A 15,196-nucleotide genomic window follows, 5' to 3' on the forward strand; every position below is an offset into this window, starting at 1 on the left:
TGGCGGCCAGAATAAAATCAGTTACTTAACCTATTAGATTTTAAATAACTTAAACACCAAACAATTCCAGAAATAAAGGTAAGCTTCTTGATTGATGCTGTCATCCAGGGGATCACTTAATTGCTGTTTTTGAAATGCTTAAGTTCTGGTGTAGGTCTTCCTTTGTCGATTAACTCCAGCTTTTCTTTAAAAGTTAAATAGCGTGGATAATAAATTAACAACAATGTCCTCCTCATTAATGTTGTTTGTGGTTTCCATAGCAAATAGCATTAGCTATTGTATCAGCATTTTTTTCCCCCGATCATGTTCCCCACAGAGGGCAGAATACCTCATAAACTTAGTGATAACAAGCCAAACCAATTAAAAGGGATGATATGATTGGTCAATTTTCCTTTCATTTGAAATTTGTCTCTCATTGACTTGCTAGGGCTTGGCCCTCTGTAATTTCACAGGTGGACCACCAATCACAGAGCTGAAAGCATTAGGAGGAAAAATCCTAATGTGGAGAAAACGGACATCTTAAAAAAAAAAAACAGATTTGGGAGGGTTTATTTTCTTTCAAATGTTTTAGATGTTTATTGTCAAATTATAAATTCCTAAATTAGAACTGATGACTTTTACTAAAAAGAAACCTTTTATTTTTTAAACTATTATTTAAAATACTATTTTTACCGCTCTGAAGGTTCCCCTCTGGTGTGATGTTTTTGAGAAACTTAGGAGGAGACAAATATGAGACATAAAAATAGCCTATATACATTCTAAAAGACATGTTCACATTATCAGTAAAACTGCATGAATTTGATTTGATTTGAATTGTTTGAATTAAATACTGTTTAAAATTAATTAAATATTTTGAATTAAAATACTATTTGGCCAGTTTAAATGAATGAATCAACTCTATTCTAAAAACTTTATCTGATAAGTAATTTACACAGTTTTGTTTTTATGTATATTTCGATATATTTATTCTAAAACATAACAATGATATTGGATGATTTTTGGCAATGTAATGTGGATGGCACAAATGGCATTTATAGTCTGTATCCAATATTTTCCAATGAAACCTTTGACGGTGTTAAGTGGATGGGAATATGCATGGAAATGATAAGCAGATGAGGTTATGCATAGGAAAACTTGGCATTGTAAGCTACATACAGGGAGTGCAGAATTATTAGGCAAGTTGATTTTCTGATCATATTTTTTTTCCAAGCACATTTTACCAATTCCAATCCACATCAATCTTAATAACTACTATTAATATTGTTTTTAATCATTTATAAGTGATATATAATTGTTCATGAAGGATGGAAATGAAAAATGCCTTATATTCAGGTGTGCAGAATTATTAGGCAGGTTTTCTTTTACAGGCAAAATGAGCCAAAAATAAAGATTTAACTCAAGACTGAAAAGTCAAAAATTATTAAATGCTTATGAGAAGGACGCAATACTAATGCAATACTAGAAATTGCAAAGTTAAAGCATGACCAAGGGACAGCAAAATGCTCATTGGGTCAGCGGGGTCATACAAAAACAAGTGGAAAAGAAAAGACGTGTTAACTGCAAAATAATTAAGAATTAAGGTGAAGAATTAAGTGTGAAACCATCAGGAACCCTTTAGTCTCCAGCGCCACCATTTTCCAGAACTGCAACCTACCTGGAGTCTCCAGAAGTGCAAGGTGTCAGGATCTCAGAGACTTGGGTTAGGTAAAGAAACCTAAAAAATGACCCGCTCTTAATAAGAATCACAAGCTGAAGTGTTATAAAATACATGAAGACTGAGTTTTTATAGGCCTTATAGACAGACTGCTTGAGAATGACTCCTGAAGGACCAGCACCACATCCTCTTGTACCACTGTTTGAAGAATTTATCTTCCAAAATCTGGCAGTAAGTTTTGGAAGATCATTTTTAGTCCATCTCTGCAAGACAGACATTTCAGGATAATAGATAGACTAAAAGTGAACTCCCACACCTTACTGCCAGATTTTGGAAGATAAATTCTTCAAACAGTGGTACAAGAGGATGTGGTGCTGGTCCTTCAGGAGTCATTCTCAAGCAGTCTGTCTATAAGGCCTATAAAAACTCAGTCTTCATGTATTTTATAACACTTCAGCTTGTGATTCTTATTAAGAGCGGGTCATTTTTTAGGTTTCTTTACCTAACCCAAGTCTCTGAGATCCTGACACCTTGCACTTCTGGAGACTCCAGGTAGGTTGCAGTTCTGGAAAATGGTGGCGCTGGAGACTAAAGGGTTCCTGATGGTTTCACACTTAATTCTTCACCTTAATTCTTAATTATTTTGCAGTTAACATGTGTCTTTTCTTCTCCACTTGTTTTTGTATGACCCCGCTGACCCAATGAGCATTTTGCTGTCCCTTGGTCATGCTTTAACTTTGCAATTTCTAGTATTGCATTAGTATTGCGTCCTTCTCATGAATATTTAATAATTTTTGACTTTTCAGTCAGAGTTAAATCTCTTTTTTGGCTCATTTTGCCTGTAAAAGAAAACCTGCCTAATAATTCTGCACACCTGAATATAAGGCATTTTTCATTTCCAGCCTTCATGAACAATTATATATCACTTATAAATGATTAAAAACAATATTAATAGTAGTTATTAAGATTGATGTGGATTGGAATTGGTAAAATGTGCTTGGAAAAAAAATATGATCAGAAAATCAACTTGCCTAATAATTCTGCACTCCCTGTATATGGAGGAGACAGGGTGGAAATGCTCGTACACACAATTTAGCTGATTGGGTTTTATAAAGGGATTTTTGCACAGGTTCTGGTGTACGCATGGTTTTATAAATCTGAAAACTTTTGTGCTTACGCAGAATCTAGCTTTTGTGCGTACAAACACTTTTAGGATGAAATCTAAGGAAAGTTTTATAAATGAGGCCCCAGGCCTCCCAGGTGAAAAACAAGTATACTAAAATACACTTTATTTCAGTACACTTTGTACACTTCCATAATGTACTCAAAGTGCTCTATTTCCATGCACTAATTTTGTACTTAATATACTAAAAATTCTTCTTTAGTACTTCTTAAGATAATTTTAAGGAACATCTAAGTGTACTCACTATGCTATTTAGAGACACCATGAACATGAACTAAAACATTATCTTTCAACATATCATCTCTGTAATAAAAAATTTATTTAGTTACCACTTGTAGTACACTTGAACCCATCTTTCATACACTTTTAAATATACTCATCAGACACACTTATGAATTATTTAAAGTCCCCCTGTAGTCAATAATTATATCCCTTAAAACTCATCTTTGATCACCAAAATTACATATTTAAACGTTTTTTCCTGTGAAAAAAATTCTTAATGCCTTAAAATAGCTTGAATGTAAACTCTAAACCTTTTCCTCATTTAATATACACGGATATATGAATATGATAATTAGCCCCACCTCCACTCACTCGCATGAGCTCAAACGAGATCTATTTGGTCAACCTACTGAGGTAAATGCTGCACAATGCCATTGTGAAAATGGTATCGCTCTATATGGTATATACTTAACTACATGTTAATGGTGTCTGTGAGTGCGCATTTAGTTTCAGTTTTGGTTTCACTCGCTCCGTGTCCAATAAAACAATCCACGTAGTCCGTTTTCTGATAAAATATCTTCCTTTAATCTTGCTTGTCAGTTAAATAAAACAAATAAAATTAAAAAGGCAAAATATAATCTTAGATCGTCAATATCACGGATGCGGTAAAGAAAACTGTGCGACTCCACTGTATTCCAAAGAGTGCACTACCGCCAAAGCTTCACAGTCGTGATTCTTAAAGAGCCAGTACACAATTTTAACATATTACATATTTTCAATGTAAAAATACAGAATATTTATCCAAATGGTACACACAAACAAAGTAAGCTCACAAATGAAGCCAACTGAAACAAAAATATTCAAAAACTGAATCCAATCAAAATAGGCTCCTACATTACCGGCCCCTAATTGTTCTCAAACTCTTTGAAACAATTACTTAAATTTAAACAGAAGGAGACAAATTATTTCAATATCCTAAGTAAATTCTTAAAGTCCAAAGCAACACAAATTTAGGTTCCTATAGACATATTGCCTTCACTACTCATTCTGCCTCCTGCAACAGGCAAAGTTTTGTTATGGGTCTTTCCAAAATGTTGGTTTTTGTCTTTATGCGGACTTGTCGAACGAGACCCTTCTTGTCAGGAATAGTTTCAATAACTCTTGCTAACATCCATGAATTCCTAGGGGCGGAGTCATCAACTACCAGAACAATGTCTCCAACAGAGAAGTTTCTTTTTGTGTCATTCCACTTTTATCTCTGTTGCAGTTGTGGCAAATATTCATGACACCAACGTTTCCAAAACAAATCAGAAACATACTGCACCTGTTTCCTTTTGCGTCTAGAATACAGGTCGTCTTTGTCAAACAGTCCTGGAGGCAATGATGGCTTTGTTTTGAGTAACAACAAGTGATTCGGAGTCAAAGCTTCTAGATCGTTTATGTCGCTTGATGTTGCTGTTATTGGATGACTGTTAATTATAGCCTCTGCCTCACAGAAAACAGTTTGAAGGCATTCCTCATCAAGAACTTGTTCTCTGATTGTAGCATTAAGGATTTTTCTTATTGAGCGTATCAGTCTCTCCCATGCCCCGCCATGGTGAGACCCAGTGGGAGGACTGAAAACCCACTTAATTCCTTGCTGGCAGAGATGGTCTTGAATTTTTTTGTTGTTCCATTTTTCAATGGATTGTCTTAATTCACGCTCGGCAGCTACAAAATTGGTCCCATTGTCTGACCTGAGAACTTTCACTTGTCCTCTTCTGGCTACAAACTGACGTATAGCATTCAGACAGGAATCAGTGTCCAACGAAGAAGCCACTTCGATGTGCACTGCACGAATTGCTAAGCAAGTGAAGATAACACCATATTTCTTGACAAGGCTTCTTCCACGTTTAACCATGAATGGTCCAAAGTAATCTACACCTACTCTTGTAAAAGGTGGATCATCTGGTAACACCCTGTCTGTTGGTAAGTCTGCCATTATTTGCTTTCCTGTGGAGGAATGTAAACGACGACAAATAACACATCTTGCGAGCATTTTTCTGATTGCAGATTTGGCACCTGGTATCCAGTATTTCTGTTGCAGTGTAGAAGTCATGTGATTTCTGCCACTGTGTCCTGTTTTCTCATGAATATTCTGGAGGATTAAGTTGGTAACATGAAGATCCTTTGGAATAATCATAGGACGCTTGCTTTCTTCCGGCATAGCAGCGTTGCTAAGTCTTCCACCGACACGTAAAACTTCACTATGCAACTGGGGGTTTAACCTGTAGATCGAACTGTTTTTCTTTATGGCTTGCCCACTTTGCAGAGCTGATATCTCCTCAGCAAACTTCTCTCTTTGACAGTACTTCACTATTTCAAGCTCAGCCTCCTTCAAATCATCAACTGAAATGTTACTTCCTTTCCATTTAGCTTTGATATCTTCCATCTTTTTGTTCACTATCTGCTTGCCTTTACTTGAATTGGCTAGAGTCTCTGCAGCAGTAAGTGTCTTTCTCTTTTGCACAAGTTCCAACAGCATGGTCTTAAATTTTAGAATCCATGCTACAATGCGCTGAAGCTTTATCCAAGAGGAGAAATGATCCATCAGTTGTCTAACAGAACTGTTATTATGTTGGGTCTGTATTGAATTGACCAACACAGACTTCTTGATCTCTGGATCATCTGCAGATATCATAATTTCTTCCATGCTTTTTGGCCACTCCTCAGTGGACTGGTAAAGAAATTTTGGGCCTGAGATCCATTTTTCATTTTGCATGAAAGTGTTGACCTTTTGCCCTCTCGAGGCGCAATCTGCTGGATTTGAGCCAGTTACAACATGGTTCCACTGTTCGATCTTTGAGGCCTTCAAAATTGTTGTGACTCTGTTCGCCACAAATGTTCTGAATCTTGTGCTTTCATTTCTGAGATATTTAAGTACAGCTGTGCTGTCTGTCCAGAAGACTGAAGGTTTAAGTTTCAGCTGTAACTCTCTTTTTAACATCAGATCCATCTTTGTGGCTACTGTCGCAGCTGTCAATTCCATTCGTGGGATTGTAGGCCTTTTTAGAGGGGCAACTCTGGCCTTCCCTATCATCAATGCACAGTGCACCTGGTCCTGTTGATTACGTAGAAGAAGATAGCTTGCTGTACCATATGCATCTTCACTCGCATCTGCGAAGTGATGTAGCTGTGCCACAACAGTTTCTCCGAAATCTGCTGGTTTAATGCATCTGCTCACCTTGAACTCTTCAAGCTGATGAAGTCCACTGAGCCAGTCTGTCCACCTTTGTTTTGCTTGCTCTGGAAGATCATCATCCCATCCTATTTTCAGTCTGCATAAATCCTGCAGGATCATTTTTGCTGGTAAAACTACAGGTGCAAGAAACCCCAATGGGTCATAGATAGAGCTGACGATCGAGAGCAGCCCTCGTCGAGTGAATGGACGATCTTTAATGACTATTTTGAATTGAAATGTGTCTGACTCGACATTCCAGTGGATGCCCAATGCTCTTTCCATTGGCAGTGTTTCCTGATCAAGATCCAAGTTTTTCACTCCATCAGCCCATTCATTCTCAGGGATAGCTGCTAGCACAGTGCGACTGTTGCTTGTCCACTTGACCAGGCGAAAACCTCCTTTGGAATATATTGCTCGCAGACCATGATATAACTCTATGGCTTGTGTCTCAGTGGCTGTGGACTTTAAACAGTCATCTACGTAAAAATTTCGAAGAACAGCATCAGCAACATCAGGTTTGAACAGTGTGCCATGATCTTCCGCACACTTCCTCAAAGCATAGCTGGCACAGCTGGGCGAAGAAGTAGCGCCAAATAAGTGGACAACCATTTTATGTTCCACCAAATCTCCGTTATAATCTCCGTGAGGCCACCACAGGAACCTGAGAAGATTTGAATCCTCTTCATGGACACGAACCTGGTGGAACATAGCTTCCACATCTGCCATAAAGGCGATCCTTTCTTGTCTGAATCTTGTAATGACACCAACAAGATTACTTGTGAGGTTGGGACCTTGTAAAAGTTGTTGGTTCAACGACATCCCTTGATAAGATGCCCCACAGTCAAAAACAACCCTCAGTTTTTGCTTGACGGGATGGTACACCCCATGGTGAGGTATGTACCATATTTTGCCATCTGTTTGCTTGTGGTTGTCTTCTGTGAGCTCAACAGCATAATCATTTTTGATGAGACTGTTCATGAAAGATGTATACTCTGTGTGGAAATCAGGATTTCTGATGAAATTTCTTTTCAAATTCAGAGCCCGTTGTTCAGCCACCACACGATTGTTTGGCAACTGTATAGCCTTGTTCTTCAAAGGCAGGCACGAGCTGTAATGACCATCTACAAGCTTAGCTGACTCAGACATCATTTTCATGAATTGGAGGTCTTCCTTGGACATTTCCACTTGATCATCCTTTTCTGCTTCAGGGAAATCCTGCTTGAATTGCTGTTGCCACAAGTCTTCTAATCTGGCTACTGATATGCGATTCACCAATACTGGAGCACACCTTCCTTTTCTTGTGACATCATTACTATTCCTGAGAGGCCCATTGACTGTCCAGCCCAATTTGGTTCTAACAGCAAAAGGTCCATTGTCTTTACTACTAATAACTTGCCAAGGCTCCATGACTTCAGGCACATTAGCTCCTATTAGTAGTCCAATTTTTGCTTCGATGCTAGGGAGACAAACCTCTTTAAGATACGGCCATCTCTCCAAATCCTTTTGCTGTGGAATGTTACTCTTGTGAACTGGAATTGTTCTCTGTGTGAAGACGTCAGGAAGTCGAACAAACTCATCACCATCTAGACTACTAATCTCCAAGCCAGACACTATGTGAGTTTTGACTTGTTTTTCATCTCCCATGGTTCTTAGAAGTATATCAGTCTTTCTTCTGTTCACTTTCAGCTCAGACATCAACGCTTCTGTACAGAAAGTATCTGAACTTCCTGGGTCGAGAAAGGCGTACGTTTTGACCAGATGTGTACCTTTAGTAGTCTTAATTTGTACAGGAACAATTGACAAAGTACACTCATTCTCACAGGTATCCTCATCTCCACTTGTGTCCTTTTTTGCACAGACTAGTGCACTTGTAACAGACTGTCTTTCACAGCTATCCATTTTGTCTTCCTGAAGACAAGCAGTTTCTTTTGACTTCATATGCAGTATGGTTGGATGTGGCAAAGAACATTCACTGCAGCTCATTCTATCTTTGCATTGTTTGCTCATGTGACCGTGCTGAACAGCCAAAACACAATCCTTTGGTTCGCAAAAAGTCAATTTTCTCTTGATGTGTCTTACTTATCAATCTTTTACAGGATTCCAGGTTGTGTTGCAGTCCTTTACAAAAAAGACATGGTTTCTTCTGACTGCTGGCATGTTTATTTTGCGATCTTTGAACTGCAAGTTTGTCATCATCTTCAACCTTTTTGTCAACTGGTAAAGCACTAGTCGTGAAGACCTTTTTTATTACAGCCTTTTTACAAGCGCTTGCTTCTGCTTGTGATTTAGCTTGTCCTTTAGCTGTTGAACTTTCTTTTATGTCTCCAAACACTGGATGGAGAGAAATCCTTGCCTGCTTGTTGATGAAATCAACTAAATCTTTGAACTTCACTCTAGCATTTCGCTTCTCTTGAATATCACATGCCACCGATCGCCATTTTTCTCTTAATTTGTATGGAAGTTTCACCACGATGGCTCTCAGATTTGCTGCATTATCCATCTCTTCCATGTAACTTATATCTGACATTGCATTGCAGCATCCTGACAGAAACAATGAAAAGGAGTGAAGTGCTTCTCCATCTTCAGGTCTGATAGAGGGCCAGTGTAGAGCTTTGTTCATGTATGCATCTGCAATCTGATACTCATTTCCAAAATGCTCCCTCAGAAGCTGCTTTGCTTTAAGATAGCCTTCTGATGGATTCATATGTAGACAGCTACGAACCAGTTCCTTAGGCTTTCCAGTTGTGTACTGTTCCATGAAGTACAAACGGTCTTTATCATTATCGGTACGATCTTCAACACCATGTTCGAAGGCCCGAATGAACAGCTTATAATCGAGAGGATCTCCTTTGAAAATAGGTATGTCAACTGAAGGAAGCATGGACATTTTTTGATGCTTCACTAAGCACTCAGTGATGTTGGCTTGTCGCTCCATAGCATTGCATAATGTACCAACTACGTGTCCCTCTCTACCTGTAGAAGGCTCATTTGGGTTGGAGTTATTAGTTGACTGTGGCCTAAGAGGTTGAAAAACATTATCAAGCAGACTTTCCTGTTTCAGTACATCTTCACGAGGCGTTATGCTACCTGTTTCCAAATCCATTTCCTTGTGACCTACTGCAGAAGACCGACAGCTTTCATACTGCTTAATAACTTTAATCTTAGCATCTGACACTGCAAGGGCAACTTCTAGCTCGAATTCATCTCTTTTAGCTTTTAGTTCAGCCTCTTGTCGTTCAATTGCTTGTTTCTTCTTCAATGCAGCATGTTTAACAAGCAGTGCAGCTCTTTCTGCTTCAGCAGATATTCGTGCAGAAGAAGTTGTAGAAGCTGTAGATCTGCCATCTACTGACCCATGTTTCTTATGCTTCTTACTGGAAGTCACTGACACAGAGGAAATGCTATCATCAGGATTCACTTCTAGATCGCACTGTATTGCTTGCTCAGCATTTTCTGCAACCTGTTTCATCCACTTGTTGACTGCATTAATAAATCTTTCACATGAGCTGACTCTTGGTTCAAACCATGTATGCTGGTCCTTTGCATAATCTTCATCAGACATAAACTCCTCAACAGCGTGATTCAACTGACAGAAATCTTTATACAAATTTTTGTACTCAGTTTCCAGTTTAGTTCGAACAATGTCAATATGTGCAGAATCATCCATAAGTTGTTCAATTTCCTTAGATTTACTTGTGAGCTGAGCAAGTTTAGCTTTCCTTGACTGCAAAAGCCTTTGCAATTTGTCTTCCTTTGCTTTCTCCGTCATTTTTATTGGCCTTTTAGCACTAGTGCAATCCTCATTTTTCTTCGTACTTTCATCCATTCTTTAGTTTAAAGCATCAAAACGAATGATTAATTGTCCTTATATCGTTTACTGAACTGTGCAGTATCACGTTTAAATTTTTTACCGCAGAAACTGCGCCATTAGATCGCGGGTAAATAAGGCCGCGCTTCTGAGGTAATCCTAGAACGTCCTTTTCCAACGAAATTCCACATAACATGTACTGCAAGATCCACTGTTCCGTAAAACATCCACATATCTTCGTGTCAAACACGTCCTTATCCTTCAGGAGTTAGTTTTCTTTACTAATGTGAGTGCGCATTTAGTTTCAGTTTTGGTTTCACTCGCTCCGTGTCCAATAAAACAATCCACGTAGTCCGTTTTCTGATAAAATATCTTCCTTTAATCTTGCTTGTCAGTTAAATAAAACAAATAAAATTAAAAAGGCAAAATATAATCTTAGATCGTCAATATCACGGATGCGGTAAAGAAAACTGTGCGACTCCACTGTATTCCAAAGAGCGCACTACCGCCAAAGCTTCACAGTCGTGATTCTTAAAGAGCCAGTACACAATTTTAACATATTACATATTTTCAATGTAAAAATACAGAATATTTATCCAAATGGTACACACAAACAAAGTAAGCTCACAAATGAAGCCAACTGAAACAAAAATATTCAAAAACTAAATCCAATCAAAATAGGCTCCTACAGTGTCTTTAAATAGTACTGTCACATGAAATAAGGAGGATTCAATAGTGAATGCAGTTTAATAGCATTAATAACAGCAGGAAAGATAGCAAGGGTCAGATGTTGTGGGAGCAGATGGCAAAGTATTTCTTGGTAGTGCAGAGACTCCAATAAGCAAACCAGTCCTCCAACAGGAATCCAACAGGTAACCCAAAACTGCCTCGATGAAGAATATCCAGAACAGGAACGAGAGACTCAAACACAGCTAGGACTAACACTGCACAAACACACCAACCATCTGACAACACAGGGCAAAATGCACAGACATTAAATAGCGGCACTGATGAGCCCCAGCTGATGCTGATCAGTTCATCAGAAGCAACACAAACTCACAGAGAGACAGAGGGTGCATCTCAATCAGCTCCCTAGTTCAGTAATCAGGGCACTGATCAGTCGGCCATTTTAAGGGCTGTCTCAATCGCAGAATCCTTTCAGTATTTAAATATATTTGACAAAGTAATTTATTCCTGTGATGCAAAGCTGAATTTTCAGCATCGTTACTCCAGTCTTCAGTGTCACATGATCCTTCAGAAATCATTCTAATATGGTGATTTGCTGCTCAATAAACATTTATGATTATTTTCAATGTTGAATACAGTTGTGTACTTTTTTTTTCAGGATTCCTTGATGAATCGAAAGTTCAAAAGAACAGCATTTATCTGAAATACAAAGCTTCTGTAGCATTATACACTACCGTTCAAAAGTTTGGGGCCAGTAAGAATTTTTATTTTTATTTTTTTTTAAAGAAATTAAAGAAATGAATACTTTTATTCAGCAAGGATGCATTAAATCAATCAAAAGTGGCAGTAAAGACATTTATAATGTTACAAAAGATTAGATTTCAGATAAACACTGTTCTTTTGAACTTTCTATTCATCAAATAATCCTGAAAAAAAATATTGTACACAAATATTTTGTACAATTGTACACATTAAATGTTTCTTGAGCAGCAGATCAGCATATTAGAATGATTTCTGAAGGATCATGTGACACTGAAGACTGGAGTAATGATGCTGAAAATTCAGCTTTGCCATCACAGGAATAAATTACTTTGTGAAATATATTCAAATAGAAAACAGTTATTTTAAATTGTAATAATATTTCACAATATTACTGTTTTTACTGTATTTTTAATTAAATAAATGTAGCCTTGGTGAGCAGACGAAACTTCTTTTAAAAACATTAAAAATCTTAGTGGTTCCAAACTTTTGGACTGTACTGTATGTTTTTAAAACAGAAACCATTATTTTATTATATTTCAGCATAAACATACATCGTTAGACAGGTAGTTCGAACACAATCTAGCTAACATTTATAATTTATTTACGGCTGAAACCAAAGTATGTATCATAATGTACTTTAAATAACATTACATGTCAGAAAGATATCAGCTCTGCTGTTGTTCATAAATACCAGTAATAATGTTGTACAATTGCTCAGTGAGGCCTGCATTGTCAGCAAGTTAATTTACACTTTCAAATACCCAGAAAGGTACTAAAGTTATATTTAAAACAGTTCATGTGACTACAGTGGTTCAAACTTAATGTTATAAAGTGACAAGAATACTTTTTGTGTGCCAAAAAAACTAAATAACGACTTTATTCAGCAATATCTAGTGATGGCTGATTTCAGAACACTGCTTCATGAAGCTTCAAAGTTTTACTTTTCTTTTGTTTTTAATCAGATTTATGGCTAGCATTTGTTCAAAGAAGTATGTGCAGTTATAACTATAAGGTTACTTGTACTTTGTTTGATTGCTGTTTTTGTTTGTTACAACTATGGACAAACAAGCTTATATTTTATACACTACTTTTTAGATACTATAACATGAATATACCACTTTGTTTCGACACAGTGCATACACAAATAGTTTCTAAAAAAGTGCATCTACAACATTAGGCTTAAGTATTTGATTAATTTGCATTATTAACAGGAAATTAAAAATGAATTATTGGATCCTTAAAACCTCAAATCATTGTGTGTCACTGATTCAGCCCATGTTATCAAAATCTCACTCCAGCCAGGCAACTAAAGTTGGCAACCCTGGTACTGCATTACAATACTATAACCCAAATCCAGAAAAGTTGGGACATTTTTTAAATTTGAATAAAATGAAAACTAAAAGACTTTCAAATCACATGAGCCAATATTTTTATTCACAATAGAACATAGATAATATAACAAATTTTTAAACTGAGAAATTTTACACTTTTATCCACTAAATGAGCTCATTTCAAATTTGATGCCTGCTACAGGTCTCAAAAAAGTTAACACGGGGGCAACAAATGGCTGAAAAAGCAAGACATTTTGAAAAGATTCAGCTGGGAGTACATCTAGCAACTAATTAAGTTAATTGATATCAGGTCTGTAACATGATTAGCTATAAAAGGGATGTCTTAGAGAGTCTCTCAGAAGTAAAGATGGGCAGAGTTGTGAAAGAGTGCGTAAAAAGATTGTGGAATACTTTATAAACAACCTCAACATCAAATTGCATAGGCTTTGCAAATCATCAAAAGATTCAGAGAAACTGGAGAAATCTCTGTGCACAAGGGACAAGGCAGAAGACCTTTTTAGGATGCCCATGGTCTTCGGGCCCTCAGACGACACTGCATCATTCATCAGTTTGATTGTGTCAATGACATTACTAAATGGGCCCAGGAATACTTCCAGAAACCACTGTTGGTAAACAGAATCCACCGTGCCATCTGCAGATGCCAACTAAAGCTCTATCATGCAAAAAGGAAGCCATATGTGAACATGGTCCAGAAGCGCTGTTGTGTCCTGTGGGCCAAGGCTCATTTAAAATGGACTGTTTCAAAGTGAAAAAGTGTTCTATGGTCAGACGAGTCCAAATTTGACTTTCTTGTTGGAAATCATGGACGCCATGTCCTCCGGGGCCAAAGAGGAGGGAGACCTTCCAGCGTGTCATCAGCATTCAGTTCAAAAGCCAGCATCTCTGATGGTATGGGGGTGCATAAGTGCATATGGTATGGGCAGCTTGCATGTTTTGGAAGGCACTATGAATGCTGAAAGGTATATAAAGGTTTTAGAGCAACATATGCTCCCCTCCAGATGACGTCTATTTCAGGGAAGACCTTATATATTTCAGCAGGACAATGCAAAACCACATACTGCAGCTATTACAACAGCATGGCTTCATCGTAGAAGAGTCCGGATGCTGAATTGGCCTGCCTGTAGTCCAGATCTTTCGCCTATAGAGTAAAATACGTCAAACATGACCACGAACTCTTCAGCCGCTGGAAACCTATATTGGGTACCAAATCTCCTATACCAAACCTATACCAAAACTCCAGAAACTCATAACCTCGATGCCCAGACATCTTCAAACTGTTTTGAAAAGAAGAGGAGATGCTACACCATGGTAAACATGTCCCCGTCCTAACTATTTTGAGACCTACAGCAGGCATCAAATTTGAAATGAGTTCATTTTGTGCATAAAATTGTAACATTTCTCAGTTTAAACATTTGTTATCTTATCTATGTTCTATTGTGAATAAAATATTGGCTCATGTAATTTGAAAGTCTTTTAGTTTTCATTTTATTCAAATTTAAAAAACGTCCCAACTTTTCCGAAATTCGGGTTGTGCTAATAATTTGTCAATAGTGGCAGTGTCACTCTGTTTCCTTCTCTTTACATTTCTCTCTGTTTCCCTCTTTATTCCAACACCTTTTTCTTTTTCTCAGCCCAGTATCAGTGGTGTGGATCTGGATAAATTCCGTGAGGTTCTGCTGCATCACTGTGACGTGAATAAAGATGGAAATATTCAGAAGAGTGAGCTGGCTCTGTGTTTGGGAGTGAAGCTTAAACCATAGTCCTCCCATGCAGACTAAATTTCTCAATTTTGCTATAGATCACTGGATTTCAAAACTGTATTTGGAAGGTGAACGCATTATGTATTGCTTGCTTCTCAAAAATATGTTCCACTTGCAATATATGTTATTGTGAATTTAATTTTAAGGAAATATAATAACTTGGCTTTTAAAACCATACATTTTTGCAACAATAAAAGTAATATCTGTTAAGCATGTAAAGTCATAGTAGTGGTGCCTTAAATATATATGTTACTTGTGAAAATTAAAGGATAAAAACAGACTTTGATTTGGTTCTATGTTTTGATTTTACTTTATTTATTTATTCATTTATTTTTATTTACCATTTGGTTCATTTTTGTGAAAATGGGAACTTTCAATGGATGATTTAAATCTGGAAAAATTCTAATTATATTGAACTTAGTCTTTCTAATGAGTCAAACCAAAATATGCTAAATAAACAGAATATTCTAACCATCTTATGCAGCATAAAGACCTCACTGAAATACCATTGTCATGAATGGTCGTAGTATAAAGCACATGGCGAAGGA

The 15,196-nt window shown here is 37.3% G+C and overlaps 1 protein-coding gene across 2 annotated transcripts in view; it reads left to right on the forward strand.

The window, feature by feature from the left end:
* Nucleotides 1-14,934, forward strand: part of scgn (secretagogin, EF-hand calcium binding protein) — a 123,372-nt gene extending 108,438 nt beyond the window's left edge. For both annotated transcript variants that reach the window (XM_048183560.1, XM_048183559.1), the window contains exon 11: nucleotides 14,520-14,934. In XM_048183560.1, the coding sequence (XP_048039517.1) occupies nucleotides 14,520-14,548 (29 nt within the window). In that variant the 3' untranslated portion in view covers nucleotides 14,549-14,934. The remainder of the gene's footprint in view (nucleotides 1-14,519) is intronic.
* Nucleotides 14,935-15,196: the final 262 nt, after the last annotated feature.

Source organism: Megalobrama amblycephala, linkage group LG3 (assembly GCF_018812025.1).
Source record: "Megalobrama amblycephala isolate DHTTF-2021 linkage group LG3, ASM1881202v1, whole genome shotgun sequence".
Classification (NCBI taxonomy): domain Eukaryota; kingdom Metazoa; phylum Chordata; class Actinopteri; order Cypriniformes; family Xenocyprididae; genus Megalobrama; species Megalobrama amblycephala.